Source organism: Clarias gariepinus, chromosome 12, assembly GCF_024256425.1.
Source record: "Clarias gariepinus isolate MV-2021 ecotype Netherlands chromosome 12, CGAR_prim_01v2, whole genome shotgun sequence".
NCBI lineage: Eukaryota > Metazoa > Chordata > Actinopteri > Siluriformes > Clariidae > Clarias > Clarias gariepinus.
The window spans coordinates 19861805-19881509 of NC_071111.1; the positions used below are offsets into that span (position 1 = coordinate 19861805).

General features: G+C 38.9%; 1 protein-coding gene across 4 annotated transcripts; it reads right to left on the reverse strand.

Moving 5' to 3' along the window:
• Window positions 1-942: 942 nt before the first annotated feature.
• On the reverse strand, window positions 943-18261 carry gata3 (GATA binding protein 3). 4 transcript variants are annotated; one of them, XM_053508705.1, is made up of 6 exons: window positions 18158-18261; window positions 12224-12631; window positions 9860-10429; window positions 6927-7072; window positions 3969-4094; window positions 943-1675 (listed from the first exon to the last, which is right to left on the reverse strand). In XM_053508705.1, the coding sequence occupies exons 2-6, from the start codon at window positions 12450-12452 to the stop codon at window positions 1388-1390; spliced, it is 1359 nt and encodes a 452-aa protein (XP_053364680.1). In that variant the 5' UTR covers window positions 12453-12631; window positions 18158-18261; the 3' UTR covers window positions 943-1387. The 4 variants fall into 4 exon arrangements, with proteins under 4 accessions (XP_053364680.1, XP_053364681.1, XP_053364682.1 ...); XM_053508706.1 differs by lacking the exon at window positions 18158-18261 and adding an exon at window positions 12811-13036; XM_053508707.1 differs by lacking the exon at window positions 18158-18261 and having other exon boundaries at window positions 9917-10429; window positions 12224-13037.
• Between the last annotated feature and the right edge of the window lie 1444 nt (window positions 18262-19705).

Consider the following 19705-nt stretch of genomic DNA (forward strand, 5'->3'; position numbering starts at 1 on the left):
TGTGTGTGTGTATGTGTGTGTGTGTGTGTGTGTGTGTATGTGTGTGTGTGTGTGTGCCTGTGAGAGAATGAACTATGACTATTAACAAGCCACATTTTATTTCAGGCCTTCCTATTAGCAGTAGACCTCAATGTCCTACAAGTCCACATATGCCTTGTGACTAACACACGCACACACACATAGATGTGAAGATGAAAGAAAGACCACTTCCTCAAAAGTATGCATGATGTGAACAGAGATTAAACTAGTTTATTATTTTCAAAGAGGGGAAAAAAATTACGCAACAAAAAAAAGCAAGTCTTTTTTTTTTACACTATTGATTATTAAATTTGTACAACCATTCAGTCTGCATTACATAAAGAAATAATTCTACATCTTTGTTTCTTTCGTATTTTTGGTACTCTGAATTATACATACAAATAACAAATACAGGAACTTTTTTTTCACAATGCATATAACCTGGGCCAGAAGAAAGTCCTTAAGGTGAACAAAACAATGTGTGTAATAAGAATATGCGTGTGTGTGTGTGTGTGTGTGTGTGTGTGTGTGTGTGTGTGTGTGTGTGTGTGTGTGTGAACATAAATCGATTGCCCAAGATCTATTACACATCCAGAAGAGTAGCTGGCAGTCAGAGGAACAGACCTGACTACACAAGCGTTAATGCGTTACACACCGTTCCATTACACAGAGAGCCCACATTCCTTTATTCTCATTATTTTCTTTCTGTCTCTTTCTTTACGAGGAAGAATCGCTACAACGTCCCGCTTCGGCGTCTTGTCTTTCCTCCAGGTTTAAGTCGTACCCTTCTTGTCTTTAGCTGCCCGTGGACATTTTTTTTTTCCTCTCGCCCTCCTTGTTAGTCTTTTTCTCTCTTTTAAAAAGTCTTTTAAATGTACTGTATTTCATACAATTTGTACAAATATATGCAGAGTGTGTCTCCTCTGTGTTTTTTTTTCTTTTTTTTTGGATTTTTTACAGATCACGAGTTCTCATCTCTCACTGAGAAAAACCAAAAGGGAAGGATGACGACTGACATGAGATGGAGGGATATGGACAGAAGGATGGAGAGATAGATAGAAGGAGAACACAGTTCAAACCGTTCCGCTTCACTTTTAGATGACAGAGGGGACCTGTACACGAATAATGATGGTGACATTATAAGGTTAACGATGTAAGCACGCTCTCCGGGCTTCGGGAACCAAGGATGAAGAAAGCCTCTCGCTCTGTCACTTTCTCTGTCGTGGTGGTGAGAAGTAAAGGCGTAGAAAAGTTTTACAAGGCTCACAGCGGTCGTCTGTGGGCCGGGAGAGAGCAGGTGTAAGGGATGAGGGTCAAAGGTTGAGGAGTCGTGGTTGAGGCTGAGGTCACGGTCAGGGTTGGAGGTAGCCTAACCCATAGCGGTTACCATACTGGAGGGGTGATGGGGGGCAAAGGGCAAGCTGGAGGAGGGGTGCATGGGCGTGGGCGTGGTCAGCATGTGGCCCGAGTGCGAGAAGGGCGGGAACGAGGTCATGTGACGTGAGAGGGCGGCCGGGCTGAAACTGCTCTTCTCCATCAGGCTCTTGGAGAAGTCGTCCATGCTGTCCTGAGACTTTTTGCTCTTCTTGGACTTGCTGGACATCTTCCTGTTGCGGGTCTGGATGCCTTCCTTCTTCATAGTGAGTGGTCGGTTGATCTGTTGTGAAGCGAGAGACAGAGAGAGGGGGAAAGAAGAAAAAGAAGAAGAAGAGTGGAGATTCGTTAATGCTGGCTAATCAGAAGGTGACAGGTGGTATATGAAATGATTCAAAAAAACAATCAGACAGAGATTTCTCAAGCATTATAAGTCACATACCATCAAAACAGCATTGGTAATGGTTTGACCCACAATTCATACTAGCAAACAACAAATCGTGTGTTGTACCTGTGGTGTGCCCATTATGCACCAATGACAAAATCCTAGCAGCCAAAATGCCAAGTCTGACTAATCGGGATCATCAATCATTTGTGCCAATCAGGTGCTGATTTGCTGCTTTACACTTGTTTTGTTTTGTTTGTTTGTTTTTTAACTGATTCCCAGGAAACTCAGAACATCACACTTGCTTGCTGCTGATGTTTGAATTGAACGGCACAAACCTACATAAGACGTAAACATCTACCTTTATCGCTTGATAGCGTGAACGCCAGATCAATCTGCAGCATGTGAATGGAAACAATTTATAAAAGCGTTTAAATGCAGACAATTAGAACTAATAGTTAGTGCTAACTAACGAATGCCTGGCTGATATCAGAATGTACAGGTAAGAATAGTCTATACTGTTTGGGTGAGTGTCCGCTGACATGAACAGCAGCGTCAGAAGGAAACCATCTACAGCGTCTACATGGTTGGGTTTTAGATTCAGCAGATATAAAAATGAAAAAAAAGGAAAATACATTGACGTTAGTTGGTTTCCTTTAAGTTGCTGAGGTTACGATTATGGTTAGATTACGGGCAGCATCGCGCTTAATATTTCTGATGAGTAAAGGATCTGACAAGAATCGAAAATATAGAGTGTGTGTGTGTGTGTGTGTGTCTGGTTCTATCGGCACCATGCTGGAATTAGCTGTTGATTTCTTGACACCAGGCACGGCTGATGCCAGGCTTGCCAAGGAGAGAAACCCCAGACTCTGGCTCGGCGAGCGCGGGCACAGTGGCACTGCCACGACATCTCACTCTCCTGCCAGCCGGCATCACCATCACAGAATTATACTCCTTAACCTTTAGCTCTCTCTTTCTCCTTCTTGCTTCCTCATTCATCAACATTCTTTCTTTTTATCATTCCACATAAGCTCTGTCTGAGCTTCCTCCTTCATTTCACTGCACTTAGAATTGTACATCTATCGCTTGTTAGTCCACATGTTTACAGGATAGCTATCATACATAAAGCATGAATAGCTTGTATTTGTTCACAGGATTTAATAAAAGTTCATATCAGAAATATCAGAAGGTGAAGCAATAATGGACTTATATTAATATCCGCCTATGTGCCTTTTTTGTGGCTCATCCTGGTCATTCAGGAGGTCAGTTGTCAGTATTCGGCTCTGCGCTTACTATTTGCTCACTTTACAATGAACAAGCTAAGACACACACACACACACACACGCGACTGTGGTTTTCCTCAGACGTTAGCGTGCATAGTAAGCCATTACAGAGAGCAAAGTTGGTCAGACTGATGCTTGATGTAAGTATTTATCTGTGCTATATATCCTTGACCGTCACAAGAAACACAAGAAACACTGTGGTTACCATCCACACACTAACCACCATGCTAACCCCACCCTCCATACTTTACTCCAAAAAGACCTAGGGTGACCACAACCCCAGTGTGAGACATTTCAGTACAAAGCTAGTATCTCTCTCTCTCTCTCCCACACTCATACACACACACAAACACACACACACACACACACACACACACACACTCCAGTGCAAGGTTTCATTCTCTCATAGGGTTTCAGCGTGCCTTTGATAGAGGTTAAGGTTAAGAGAAGAGAAACAGAAGGTTCAGTGAAATTTAAGATGTGTTTCGAGACCAAAATCGAACTTATTTCACGAATACGCCGGGTACTAGGTCCCATGATTGTTTCTAAGGCAGAAATATCCCTTTCTGTTAGTTGGCGTAAACTTTGGCTGATAAGGGTCATCCAAAAACGATTATGAGTGCAGTAATAGGGTGTGATTGAGGCTACTGCTTGAAACTATGACCTTTAATTCCAATAATAGAAATACAAAAATAATCATTAAAGTAATCATAATAATAATAATAATTTTCCTCATGTTTTTATTCTACTTGATTGTTGGATTGGGAATACTGGAATTTGTGTGTGTGTGTGTGTGTGTGTGTGTGTGTGTGTGTGTGTTCAGCAATTGTTCACACAGTCTTGTTATTCAAGTCAGAAGTTTTTAAGTTTCGGACGTTAATAACTTCGGAGAGAAAGAAGGCGCTTACATTGTGCAGTTTATAGTAGAGGCCGCAGGCGTTGCACACCGGGTCACCGTTGGCGTTTCTCCTCCACAGCGTCGTCGTGGTCGTTTGACAGTTTGCACAGGAGGTTCCCGCTCGCCGTGCGGCAGACTGCAAAAGGCAGAGAAACACAGGGATCAGACATTGTGACCCATGCTCACACACCTCAGTTTTAGCAAGCATACATGACTATACAGTATATTATTCCTCTATGCTGTTTTTTTTTTTCTTAACCTTCTCATATAATGGCTGACGGACTTTGTGTTTTTTCTTTTTCTTCTGTGACGTAGAACGACGTCGAATGAATAATGTTGTAAAGAACCTTCAACAGCCGTCCCTCGACTGTGCTAAAAATATATTCCCTCAAACGCAAATATTTATAAAAGGGCATAAAAGCGTAGGCTTAAATGGCGACCATTAAGGCTGATGAAATTTTCCTGTTAAACGGAGAAGTTGGCATTAAGAGCAGGCAAGACGAAGCTCCTGTCTCATATTTAAAACAATCACGCTGACAGTTTATTCAATTAGACCCGGCGTAAATTTCATTCCTGTCACTCCGCATTGCCCACAAATAGCTTTTCCATGGGCAACACGCTCCAAGATGGATTCATATTCATGTTGCATGTTTTCATGCCTCTTCACATTGCAGAATCTTGTGCTTTCTGGGTTTTTTTAGGCCGACTGTATATATAATTTTGTCTTCTTAATATATACCATCTGTTTTTGTCTTTTGCTTTATTTTGCGCAATCTTTAAATTAAAACAGTTTAGATTTTTTTAAATACATATCATAAATAAGTAGAGTTCATCTATTGACAGTGTTGAAAAAAAAAATCACCAACGCACAAATATTTGACCACATCTGGAAAACAAGCATAAAGGAAATGGGCTTATTAGCTGTTCCTGTAAATAAGCAGTGAGGACAAAATATTGAAAGGCAGCAGGGAAACCCTTTACTACACTGTAGAAAGGAATCATAGTAGTATACCCCAAACATTTGCTCTTTTCATCCCCATTCTGTCTGTCTGTCTCTCTCTATCAGGCACACACTCTCTGTTTCTCCCACACACACCCCCCCTACACACACACACACACCCTGCCTTCTGAGGAGTCGTGGTGACTCTTGCCCCCTCCGCCTGCCTTTATGTTTAGGCTGGGGACTTTATCAGCAGTGCTCAGATATCCGGCAGCCTTTTCCTGGGAAGTCAGCTTTTTACATTAGAGCAAGAGAGAGAGAGAGGGAGAGAAAGAGAGAGAGAGACAGACAGAGAGCGTGTGCGAGAGAGAGAGAGAGAGAGAGAGAGAGAGAGAGAGCTGCCAAAATAGAGTTGCCCTCTGACAGTTTCCCCTGCCTTGAATGAGGTATATCTAAATCTAGAAAGACAGTCTGCATGCAGGGCATTCACCTTTAAATGTCTTAAACATCGTCACATTTTAATGCCAGCTCTATTTTAGCTGACATTAAGCACACCACAGCTATACCTTGCTTCAACAAACTATTAATTGATCTCTTCTTGCTAAGAAACAGATTGTGGTCCGCAAACCTATTTAGGCCTTAATGTTAGAGGTTCGTGTGCATTACTGCATAGCAACATTGAGCCTTGCATAACAATTGAGATTGTGCGACAAATCCTGGCCACCATTTGTGTGTGTGTGTGTGTGTGTGTGTGTGTGTGTTCAAAACCCATAGCCGTAATTTGTTTCCTGATTCTTGAGGCACCCTGAGGACATTAGCATGCGTTTGACAATATACATGTGCTACGACCTTTTGTTCCAGAAATTCAATTAAACATTACTCAGGGCACAGAGGCGAAAGACGCCCATATTGGTTCAGAAATGTATGTGACAATTATGTTTTTTTAGTATTCAGATGCATCATGATGTTATAAAGGCTTACATGCTTACAGCCTAGAACGCTAAACAGCACGATGTAAAGATTAGACTTTGCTTACCTAGCTAACAGACTAACCAACTTTCTAGCCACACACCAGTAATGATGAGTAATGATGAGAAATGATGAGTAACCGTGACGTCATATCTCCTTCCTGCTTAAATTGGGCCACATTTCGTTTTAGTACGATTATAGGCTTAGGATAAAGTACCTGCGTGAGGGTAATATGTTCCAGAACGGAGTGACGTCACAGAACAGCGTTCCACTTTTCTTAGTCTAAAAGATGCCTACAGTCGCTGTAGAACTGCTGCTCAGCACAATTCTGTGAGTTTTCCATCACATGCTTTCAGTGAAGCAGCTCTATGCCTTCCGCAGTGACGTGAAATTATACTCTTCTTTTATTTTATATAGGTTTTAATAATTAAATTCTATTTTAATATATATATATATATATATATGTTTGTTTGTTTGTTTGTTTTATTTCATTGTTTTTAACCATATAGATTTCCCATCCGTAATTTGAAATTCATGTATTCGTTCTCTCTACAGAGATTTTGCGCCAAATCAGAGCATGTGGTAGCAATATGTGTGATGAACGGCTTCTACGAAAAAAAAAAAAAAAAAAAAACAAGAAATAAATAGAATAACAATAATATCAGTGTACATTAAAGGGCAGGGTAATATTTTAAGCGGTTTTATTGCTGTATTAGTGGAAATACCGATTGTGCGCTTCTGAATACTGCGCTAGGAATACATAATCATGCATGAGGTATTGGAAATGTCTAAACTGTACACACACACACACACACACACATTGTCACATTGCCGTTGATGCACAGTGCGCGGGTGTTTAATTACACTTTTAAATGCGGGCTTTGTTTTTTCTTTTTTTTTTTGTAGGCCTACACTAACCCAGATAGAAATAAGAAACATCTGTCAAATAATAATAATAATAATAATAATAATAATTTGTCTGAAATAAATTTAGCTTAAATCAGTGTACAGTGCACTGGGTATTTGGGCTACACACAGGGAATAAGGGGAAAGACTTACCAGTCTCCGCTTCGGCTTGATAAGGGGTCGATTCTGCCCGTTCATCTTGTGGTACAGTCCGCACGCGTTACACAAGTAGTGACCGGTTCCGTCCCGCCGCCAAAGAGGGGTAGAAGTGGCCCCGCAGTTCACGCATTCCCGGCCCTCTGTACGCACAAAGCATGCACATTTGTTAAAAACACACGCACATGAAGCAAGGACTAATGCACAAACACGTACAAGTGACTATGGGTCAATACATAATCGAAGTAAATCTATATCTCGAAAAATATGATCATTAAATAAGAGCGTGCATTAACGCGTGCAGAGATGCGACTGCACCAGAGCATCCTTACGTGAAATTACAGACACAAAAATTAAATTCACTTCCTCTTTAAACACTGATAATAAATGTGCTATCTATCTATCTATCTATCTATCCAAGCAGTAAACATGCGCGGAAATGCGCGTTACAGAAGTGCAATAATAAACTGTTAAATTTACAAACACAACAACAACTACAGTATAATAATAATAATAATAATAATAATAATAATAATAAAAATATATTGAAGTGTACATCGTAAAAAGATCAGAGCAGTCGTTTTTATATCCGACGTTACGGATGCAGGTTTTATCCAAGCCATCATAATGCAGAGAATAAACACGAGGCTGATATTTTGGAAATATAACTCTCCTATTCGGAATTCGGACTACTCATATACAAAAAAAAGGGTGTGCATTATTATGTGTAAATTATGGGTCATATTTCATTTCCTATCAAACAATCTCCCGGTCCATCAAGCCATGGATAAAATCATTATTATTATTATTATTATTATTATTATTATTATTATTATTGAATATAATTGAATATTATTGAATTTTAATTATTATAATAATAATAATAATAATAATAATAATAATAATAAAAAGTTCAGTATTTTATTTTTATTTGCTCTGTGTGTGTGTTTGTTTGTGTGTGTGTGTGTGTGTGTGTGTGTGTGTAGTCTTTGCTTGCTCCAAGTTTGAGTGACAGTCGGAACGCGCGCATGCTCAGTGCAGAAGAAAAAATGCCACTGCGAATGCTAACTCGTGTGGTGCTACAGTAAACGGTTTCGGTCAGTCACATATATATTTAAATATGGAAAGATTTTTTTTTTAAATAACTAAAAATAAAATATTTCTTTCTTGTTTGCTAGTCAGTCTATATGTCCTCGAGAGCCTTATAAATAATAAACCTAACAAGTAAACACTATTTAAAAATGTAAAAGAAATAAAAGTTATTTTAACGAAGTAGGCTACGGTGTGGGGGTTTCTGTCTGCACTGTAATATCGCCTGATGTTGCGCAAACTGGTTCCGGGTTTGTGGGCTGCGACTCGACCACAAAATGAAACACTGCAGGTTGAAGGTCACATACACACAGCAGGTGAGTGATATCAACACAATATAAGTAGGCTATTATCGGCCCTACTGTGGCAAACCGACAGCTAGTGACAGCCAGTCACAACAAACTGGTAGCATAATATTCAACTAATTTAATTCAATTAAGATAGTAGAAATTTCATCTAATTAGGTCGGGTTTTGTTCGAGAGCTTTCTAGCAACTTTTTTGCCACAGTTTCACACATGGCGAGAACAAAACATCACACAAGATAGCAATATCGCAATATAAGCTGAAACGGAAGGCTAGCCCAGAAATTGCAATTTAACGTATTGTTTAATTAAGTGGTCAGTACGTCGATTAATTGACAAAACATGAAGCGATGTGTTGTAGGAACACATAAGGCGAAGAGTTATGGTAAAATAACAATATTTTTTATGATATTTATATTAAATTCGTTATGTATTACTGAATAAAAAGGCCAAAATGATTATTTTTGGTTGTTCACGTTGCATTGATTTTATTTTTTTATTCCAGCTAGTGTGCTAACAAAGTGGAAAAATATATAAATACAAAAATAATAATCTAAACTTCGATGAGGGAGTAAAATAAGATTAGTCGTTTCTGTCAGCAGTATTGTGCTAGTAAAACCGGTTTGGTCGCTGCTGACTGAATGACCTTTTTCCCCAGTAATTTCCCTCCGTGTTTGGACAGAGATTCATGCAGCAGCATCCGGCCTCTCCATCAGAGTTTCAGCGCTAAAATAAACAGCGCAGCAGGCTGAACCTAAGTGGATTAGCTTAAACACATAACACACTGCGGAGACCGGGATCAGAGGAGATGCAAAGAATAAAAAAATTGCAAACACCAGGAGAAAAAAAAACGGACTAGTCGGAACAAATTGGGCGGTGTTTAATTATCCCGCATGATGGACTTAATTCGGCTTTATCACTGGACAACAACAGTTGTAGTCTAATAGTCTATATAATATAATATAAATGTGCATTGTAGATGGTAAGAAACAACTTTGTGCCCTTCTGGATTCTGTTTTTATGTTAATAAATTTACATTTAAACTATCCTGCTTCTAAGTGGTATGATGATATAAAGCATTATGCTTTAATAAATTTAACTCAGTATAATCTTTATATCAAAACATTTATGAAAATACTTGACGGTGTGTTTGCTTAACATGGACTGTACAAGTAGGTATTTGTGGCGTTTTCCAAACTGTGGCCTTTTCTATGATTTGAGAAAAACAGCACTGTAAATTCCCCAGTGTTAAATTAACACAAATAGTCCTCACATAAGGCCAGCTGGACACAAATTAACACTGTAGGTTTTATTTCAACGCTGTAAGAGTTAATTCGACCCTGAGGATTTTGCTGTAAGACTTTGGTGCTGGCAGAAATTTTCAAACCCAAATCAATTTGCCAAGAAAGGCCCTGACTCCGGGAGGCTGTTTGTGAGGAAGATTAATAAGATTATAACAATTATAAAGGCCATGGTGAAATGATTTTCCTATGTTGTGGTTAATTTAAATCAAAATGGGTAATAAAGCGCACGCCTACCTGAACAGGACCTTGTTTTTGGTCTCGTTTTGGAACCATAACTAGAGGAGGACCCACCTAGCAGGCTGCTGGGTGGGAAGAGCCCCGGCCCGTAATCGGACACATAGGGAGGGTAAGTGGCGATGGGGTGATGCGCAGCAGAGGATGACGATGCCACTGTGCCTGCTCCTAAGGCCATGCCACGACTGTGGGCTGCGTCCAGCTTCATGCCCTCAGGCAGCTGGTACTTGATGCACTCTTTGTCCTCGGGCCGCAGTGAAGACCCAGAAGACTGCGTGGACACAGTTGGGTCTGGGGACACGTCTTTTGGTGGAGTGGGTGGAAACGTGAAGAGGTGAGGGCTGGCATGGCCGGCTGACAGTGAAGAAGATGAAGAGGAAGAAGAGGAGGAGGACGAGGGTGGAGGAGGGTAGACAGACAGAGGCCCTGGGGAGCCATGGTGCAGCGGGGCTTTGGGAAAAGGGGGGCCCAGGTTCCAGGGTGAGGCACCATGATGTGCTCCGATCCCTTTACTGCTCTCCAGCCAGGGCAGAGAGCCGTGCAGCAATGATGGGCGACACACTTGACTACCTGAAAAAGCACATAGAATCACAAAGGCCTGTTAACAAAAACGTCACCAGCATCACAGCTTTTTTTTTTTTTTTATCAAAACACTCAGTTTCAAGTTGTATCAAACCACATGACAAAAAAAGAGACAGTGGCATCACTAATAGACTGCCAGGTTTTAAAACCACATTGAAAACCACAAGAGAAATAAAATTTTTGGAAATCTGTACCAGCTAAAAAACAAATATGGTAGGTGTGGGTAGGATAATTAACTGCTGAAAGAATTGAGTGCAAACATATTTCATCACACCGGTTGAGATTTATATATATATATATATATATATATATATATATACCGGTTTGACGGTGAAATGTGTTTGCATATTTCATCATAAAGTATTGTATAATTACGATATAACGTGACTATTAGAAGAATGGTTGTAGATGATGTAGTACCCATTATACATTGTCCATATATATATATATTTTATATTGTTAAATTAACCACAGCATTTTCGTTTAAGTAGGCCTAAAAGTAAAAAATATAATAATAATAATAATAATAATAATAATGCCATTATGGCTGAGATTATTCGAATTGAAAAAACGAAACACCGCGCATTCTATTTTAGCTAAAGGAAAATTATTGGTGCATCTGGATTTCTAGTTTTGCGATACTGAAGGCATCTAATTCTGCTTGTCTCCCAAGCAGTAAAAAACAACTTGAACGATACTGCTGGGTGAAGTGCGCTTGGGTTTGAAGAAGTCAAAATTAACACCTTATGCATCTCATTAGCTCTCATTATCAAGGCCGTCGATACCCACCACTCCTCCCTGAGTATCTGCCTACATTGCGGGGAAAAATTGTGAAAATACTGAGATGTCTGAAAAGAGACAAGCCTCAAAAGAAAAACAATGTCAGGCCTTTTCCTGCCTGCACACGGTGCACGTAGTCACCGCAATAAATTAAACCCAGTAACAAAAATAACATGATTTGTCTACCCGAACTTCTTTCCACCTTTTATGTATACGGGTCAGTTCTAAGGCCATACATCAACACTAGAAATGCACATTTATTCCAATTGAAATTAAACGGCGCATTACTGTCAAGTTAGCTAATAATTCACAGAACCCACTGCTTTCACTTTTGTCATTTCGAATAGGTGACACAAATGAGTACACTTTTCAAAAAATATGGTTAATCCAAAATTTATATTATTATATAGGGTGTATTGCTTTTTTTCTTACAGCAAAAAGGCCGCGAATGAAGCAAACAGTAAATTTGAGTTTACGGTGGAAAATATGAGCTGAACACTAGAAAGATGTGAAACTACTGACACACCAATCGAGACAAATAAAAAGCACTTGTCTAAGGCCTGGCTTATAGCATAGTAGTTGCCTTGAAAAAAAGTAATTTAGCAATGCAATAATGTATATTATTGATAATGTAATAATTTATAGTCATTTTATTTATTATTCTATCATTTTTGTATAATTCACACTCGTTTATATTTAAAAAATAAACGCATTCAAGCAATAATAATACAAATAATAATAATGAAAGGTCTAAAGGGTTGAGTTGAATTTAAACCCGTATGCACAGTTATATTACGCAGTTTTGATTAAATAAAATTTTATTATATAGAGAGATATTGAGAAAAAAAACATGCGAATAATAAAACTTTGTAAACGGCATGTGATACTTTAAACGGTTTAAGGACTAATTAAGCTCCATACAGGTGTTTTTAATGTGTGTAAATAATAATGTGTTTGTTTTGTGGTACCGGAGCAAGACAGTAAAGGGCATCAAGTGCTCACCGTGTGGCGGCGGGTACCTCTGCACGGCCCGGTTCCCGTAGTACGGGTGGCCGCTCTGTCCGTCAATGTTGAAGAGCACGTCCATGTCTTCAAGCGGATACTGCGGCTCCATGTACGAGTGGCCGAGTCCGGGGTGGTGCGGCTCCGCGTGCTGCCCGTTAAGCACCGGGTGAGGGTGATGGTGAGGGTGGTGGCCTATCCAGCGGCTCTGCTCCGCGCTCACTTCCATCGCTTCGTTGTTGTTGTTGTTGTTTTTGTGCTTTTCTTTAACAAACGTTCATATACACGCGGGTGGAAAGAACACACACAAGACGAAAAGACAAGTCGTAATATTTATGAAAGTCCCAAATTCCGTCTCAGATTAATCCAGACGTCTCTTCACAAGTAACTTCCGAGGATCACCTGCAACTGAGGTAAAAAAAAAAAAAAAAATTACCTTGCCGTCCAATTTGTTTTTGTCTTTTGTATCATTTGGTTCAAAATATAATAAAAAAAAAACAGCAACAACAATGTCCGTTCCTCGCTGTGAAAGACTGAGCGCTTCTATAAATAAATTAACAACTAATAAAATGTCACATGGGACTTACACACGCATGCACAAAAAAATGCAAAGAGCGCCCTCTGATAGCGAATGGTAATTAGTAATAAATAAGTCCAGTGTTGTACGAGTCCTGCTCCAGCGGCTTTGTACGCGTTTGTCTGCTCCGTGACGGCGCGCGCGCGGACTCAACAGGTCGGCTTGCTGTGGAGAGTCTCAGTGCGCGCGGACTCCACCGAAACTTTTAACGCACTGATCAAAATCTCTGTTTATGCGCAGCGGTAAAACCTTCAACCCCCCCTCCCTCTACAGCCTCCCACCCTCCCTCCGTCCCACCTCCCTCCCTCCCTCGCTCGCTCGCTCCCTGCCTCTCCGTCTAAACCTAGCACCGTCCCAGCTCTCTCTCTCTCACTCTTTCTCTCTCTCTCTCTTTCTTTTTTTTTTTTTTACAGTGAAGGCATTCTTTTAGGATGGCGCCAGGCAGCTCAATGCTCGCAGACAGCTTGTGGCGCGACGCAACTTAAGGAGGGTCTCTCTCTCTCGCTCTCTCTCTCTCTCTCTCTTTCTCTCTCTCTTAGTGTCATCAGTAGGGGAGGGGCCACACTACTCGGACTAATTGAATAAAGTGGGGGCCATACAGGGAAAGATGACCAGGAGCTTTGGAGCGCTTCCTCTCTGCCTCTGTGCACACACACACACACACACACACACACACACACACAAATACAAATACAATTTTTATTTCTTTAGTTCACTATATTTATCAGCGTAATATATACATATTATCCTAGATACTCTAAAGATTACACTGTACATTTATTTTAAATATGATGAAGGTTTTTTTTTAAGTAAAACTTTTTGTTGTAAAAAAAACACTTAATTTGTAAATTATAGATGATGTAAATTGTAAAAATAAAAAAGCTTTGAGTGCCGTTAAATTTATTATTATTGTTATTATTATTATTATTATTATTATTATTATTATAATCCTGTTTACAGCCAACTAATGGATTACTGTGTACTTAATGCTTAGAACAAAAGCCTAAAAGCTGTTTAGCTGTAAATATTGATTAATTTTGTTTATTTAATCTATAAAGAATCCTCCTAACCTCCAGTCTTGCTGTGACCTCGTGTGTCTGTGTGTGTGTGTGTGTGTCAGCTTGTTAACACAAGCAGTTGTTCTTTTAAAACTGCGACACTAGTGCGTCCTCTCGCGGTGACATTCGCAAGATTTCTTTTCTTTTCTTATTAACGCTCACATCCTGCTCGTTCAAAATGGGGTTTATAGGCTACTTTTCACCACGCAGCACTTCCCTTTGTCCCCTACCTCATGCGCTCTGCTTTATTCTTGAAGTTAAACGCAGGCTTCTCTTGTGTGTTAAAAAAAAACAGACTGGATCCCCGTCTTCACATGAACGGTGTGAGACATTACTCATTTAAAAAAACGGCTCTGCTTGCGTGTAAAACAGTCATTTACAGACTGTTTTGCATCTCATGCAACCAGATGCCATACATTAGTCAGGTGAAGGTCTGCTTTGCGTTTTGATATACGTTGCTCTATACTGAATTGTGCTGTAGGGTGACATGGCGCGAGCGAGTTATTTAAGCAGCACGTGCAGCTGCAGGTGAAGCGTTTAGTTATCCTGTGACGTCATTGTTTCCACAATAAGAAGGTTTATTAAAACATTTAATTTCAATTTAGTGTATCCTTTACGCTAATTACATTTTAACTCAATTGTTTACATTGACAGATTGAGTTATAAGCACAAAATACGCAATAGTTGTTTTTGCTTTACATTGTGTATATATTCATAAAAACACAAATGCATACTGCACCTATGCTGGCGTAAAATAAGATTTAATTATGCATTTTGTATGTGTGTGTGTGTGTATTCTTTATTTGAAATATGCATATATAAAATACTGTGTTTCTAAAATAATATGGTTTAAGTAATTTTTCATTAGCTTTAGTTACATTTATTTTTATTTATATGTTTTTATTTTAGATCACATATTTCTTGCTTAATTTAGTTTGAATACGTTTTATTTTACATTTTACTAAGATGAAAACGCGCGCGCGGATGTGTTACAGCACTTTTATTGCACAGCACATTTTCCCCCCTTTTTTCCTCGAACCATTGGTACAACTTCAGTGCGTACATAAAAAACGTGGTGTAGCACACGTGTACCTAAAATGTGTTCATACTGCATACTGGTACTGATACAGACAAACCGAATTACAGATTTAAGCTCGTGTGTGTGAAACCCGGCAGGGCTGACTGACCAGAAATAAGCGAGAGAGAGAGAGAGAGAGAGAGAGAGAGTGTGTGTGTGTGTGTGTGTGTGTCCTGGCATTCAGTAGAACTGATACAAAAATCGATACAATGGAATAAACCCACCTGGGAGTTTGTAATCTGAAATGCATTAAGTGGCCCGGGCAGTGTGTGTGTCTGTGTCTGTGTGTGTGTGTGTGTCTGTGTCTGTGTTCGTGTGTGCGCAGGCGTAATACATAAATTGTCGCATTCCTCATCATAAATATGGACGAGGCGAGCAAGAGCAATGATATAAGAAGCAGAAAAATAAAATAAAAATTGCTGATTTAGTGGAACCTTACACCACCGCAGCTCAGCTTCCGCAAATGCATTCGGAAGTTTGCCCGTGTGTGTGCGTGTGTGTTTCAACCTTACTGTCAGTGTGTATTTGAGTCTGTAATCTGAAGTGCATAAAGTGGACCAGCCTACGCGACTGTACAGCTTTTATATCATAAACCTATATACTCCTTCTCTCGCTGTGTGTGTGTGTGTGTGTGTGTGTGTGTGTGTGTGTTTCAATCAAACACCCTCTCTGGGCTCGAGACTAAATCAGTGTAGAAGCAACGATAGTGGGTCAGGTTGGAGATGGCGTAGATAATCTCAGAGTTATTTTAATGTTAGATTAACATCAGGTGAAAATCGCACTTTTCTCTCTGGGCTCGCGCTAAAGATGATGCATTCAGATAACAGCACACTTAGTGTGTTTATCGGCCACCAGTGATCTACACACATAAAACCATCCAGACACATATTTAACCCCCTAAGTGTATATGTATTATTGTGGTGTTATAAGTGTGATGTAAAACTCAGGTGGGTAAATTATTATTATTATTATTATTATTATTATTATTATTATAGACTGTATGTAATAAAATCCATCAATACAATTAAGCCAAATTACATTTCTCGTAATCAAAGAAAACAGTACATCTAGAAAACCTATAGTCGCTTGGTGATTCAGCTTCAAGGTCATTCTTAGAACTGCATGTTTTCTTTCACGCTGACACGCTTTTTTATATATTATTATTATTATTATTATTATTATTATTATTATTATTATATTGTTAACATTAAAAAAATATTTTAAACAAAGCGGAATTGAAACATGCTTACATATATTCACAATCTGTATATTTTCTACATTCATATTTTATTATTATTATTATTATTATTGCAGTTGAAAAAAAGAGATGAAGTTAAAACGGAGGGATAGAATTTTTGTAGCCGCTCATGTCTCACCATCATCCTTCCATCTTTTGTTTCTTTTCTCTTGTGTAATGCATAATTTTTTTATATAGCTTAATTAATGTGTATATTGGCGGTGGGTTCGATATGATAACTGCATAAAAACAGCGGAGAGATTAAAAGATTGAGCCGATTAATAAGCGGAAACACACATGTACACACACACTCACACACACACACAGATGAGCGATAAAAAAAATATGATTTGTGCTTTCTTACGTCAGGAAGCTGAGATTATGTTTCTACCAGCCTTTTTTTTTCTTTAATAATATGCTATTTAATGAAGTCCATTCGAACAATATTTTTATTGATTTACTTACTAATAAACGAGGTTGAAATGCGATGTGTACAACAATATGGCTATGCTAAGCCACCGAAGCCTGAACTGAACCGTTAGAGGGGGAAAAAATAGGTTCAGGATGATTAATAGTGTAGAAGCTGGTGCTTTTCTCAAATCTTTTCAAGAACGAAATTTCTTTTTGAGTCCGCTGCGATATTTGAGGCCCTTCCGCTTCTAAGAACTTCGAAAAATCCTGAAATGTGCTGTCAAACTGAGAGAAAACAGATATTTCTAAGAACACAAGACATTATAGAATGGTAAAGATCAGAGAGAGAGAAAGAGAGAGAAAGAGAGAGAGTGTGTGTGTGTGTGTCTTGTTTTTGGTGAATCAGAAAGAAAGGAAGACATGAAAGCGACAGGCAGAACGATGAGAACGACACTCACACCCACTCTCTCTTCATCAACATCTCTACAGCTTCACACAGGTTAGTGTGACAATTTCACTGCATCAATTTATTTTTTTCTACATTTGTTTGATATATATATATATATATATATATATATATATATATATATATATATATGACCAGCGAGAAATATTCATTCATGAAGGCCAAGCAATGAATCACGACTCTACTTGTTCTGTGGATTTTGTTTCGCACATCTGTATTTATGAATGTGGTTCAACTTCATCACTATCTGGCCAAAAGCAGCTGCTTGACAACCATTCAGCTCCAATCAATCCCTCTTACTCTATCTCTATCAAATGAAATACTCTCTCTTACACACACAGTCTCTCTCTCTCTCTCTCTCTCTCTCTCTTTCGCTTTTACGACCCTAATCATATCAATTTCACGGCAGACTTTTTCTACACACTCAGATGGTAATAAATCATTACAACTCCTTCATCTTCACCTGCGCGAGGATCAAGGCATATACTAATATACAGTAACACCACCTCCACCACATCCCACCATCAAATGCGACCTAGCAGTTTTTTGGAAAGTGGACGTGGGCGCACAGCCCATGCATCTGACCTGGGAAACGAGGTAACACACTCATGACTGTAAGAGATTCGCCATCTGCCTGTGCCGCTGAATTTGGTAACACACACATACAGACACAAACACACACACGCTTACAAAACTGCATCACCTTTACAATAAATCACTTTGTTATGATGAGGAGGAGGAGGAGGAGAAACTTCATCATCCATGCATCATCGCATCAACGTTATTTCCTGTATCACGCTCTAATGTCTAAGAATATTGCATCAATATATCGAAACACTTTCCCATCATGCAGTGCTAAACGCGACAGGGAAATAGGAACACACTCCGTGATGCTTTAGGGGTCTCTCTATCGTTACAAAATATTACTAATCACCGAATGTAAATCGCAACTATCAAACACCGAGGGTACACACGAGTGATGCGGAAGCTGACCCAAGCTAAATTAATGCGCCCTGGAAAAAAAGCTCGAGATGTTCTGCTGTTGAAAAAATGAATGGAAGGTTTGCCTACAGAAATGTAAAAATAGTAAATAAATAATGCACTGACCTGCTGAATTGTGGTTGCTGATTAGATTATATAACTCTCGGATCGAGGTGCGGTTGGCATTTACAGAAAGAGAGAGAGAGAGAGAGAGAGAGAGAGAGAGAAAACCTTGGGTTGGGTTATGCGCTGAGCCGTGCTGTTTTCTCCTCCTAGCCTAGAGCGCGCGCCCGCGCACGCGCGGACGCACGCGCGCGCGTACACACACACACACACACACACACCAAAAGGGGGAAAAGTGTTATCGTACGTACTGTACAGCAAACGCGTACAGGTTGCGGACACACACACACACACACACACACACAAACCCGAACGCACGCACACGCGCGCGCTTATTCTGAACCGGAGTCAACACAAAACCATTTCAACGCACACAAGAGGTCTCGGAAGAAAAAGCAGCAGTCGCCTCCAGTTTTTTTTTTTTTTTTTTACTTAGCACGTGCATTAAAAAATCTCCAGTTTTAAATCAATACCGAATCTGTGCCTATGTATTATTATCCAATTATAAATTAATAGCTTGCTTAACACTTAGGGTTATTAATTTTAATATTAATAATTGAATAATATAAAAATATAATATAATAATATAATAATATAATTTTAAATTTTTATTTTACTTTATATAATTGAATAAAATCACTACTGAAATGTTTGTTTGCAGATCAAACGGACAATGTGTCGGTGTTAACCCTAGCTCTGGGGGTTAATTTAGTCCAGAGGTGCAGGGACAGAGCTGGGGATTTCTCTAGAGTATATTTAGCCTACAGTCTTTTTTTCTGAGAAAATTAGAAAAAGAAAAAAAAGAAAAAGATCAGGAGAAAGAAGGGCACCACCACCACTCGGCATTTACAAGCAGTAAAAATCAGCTACAAACCCCAAAATGTCACTGAGTTCACATGGAGCTGTTCATGTCATTTATATATTCTCCAACATCCGTACCGGCCTCAACTCATCTCCTGTCAGTAGTTAGATATTCAATAAAACAAGTCAGAATCGAGCGGAAATGCTAACGATTTATTCATCTGTAATAAAAAAAAAAAAAACATTGTAGCCTGCATAAAAGAAAAAATAAAATATATTTTTAGAAAAGCTTTGATAGCTTGCAACATTTTAAAATATGCCGATTCAATGATATGGATTTTTTTATTTGGTTACCGTATACACAGAAGAACAAGTCGTCACAGATAATAAATACGCGTTATAACGCTAATACATAAAGAGTAAGACTTGAATTAATTAATTTTATTAGTAGCATTGGGGGATTTAATGTAACACACTTATATGATCATCATCATTTTTGTTATTATGATGATGATAATAATGATTATTACTATTGTTATTATTATTATTATTATTATTATTATTATTATTATTATTTTTATTATTATATAAGAGCTTGTAACTAAGGTGAATATTTTTTTACATTTCTACACTGCATCATTAATCATGCGATTTTTTTAATGCGCACGATAAGCCTGTTAAATATTTATTTTTTTATTTATTCATTCATTCATTTATTTGTTATCGAGGGTCTATGGCACAGGCTCAGCG

Coding starts and splice junctions, on each gene's coding strand:
- gata3 (XM_053508705.1), bottom strand. CDS start 12,452: ATGGAAGTGAGCGCGGAGCAGAGCCGCTGGATAGGCCACCACCCTCAC. Junction 7,073..9,859: donor AAAAACAAGGTCCTGTTCAG/GTAGGCGTGCGC, acceptor TTGTGCGTACAG/AGGGCCGGGAATGCGTGAAC. Junction 4,095..6,926: donor TCAAGCCGAAGCGGAGACTG/GTAAGTCTTTCC, acceptor TGCCTTTTGCAG/TCTGCCGCACGGCGAGCGGG.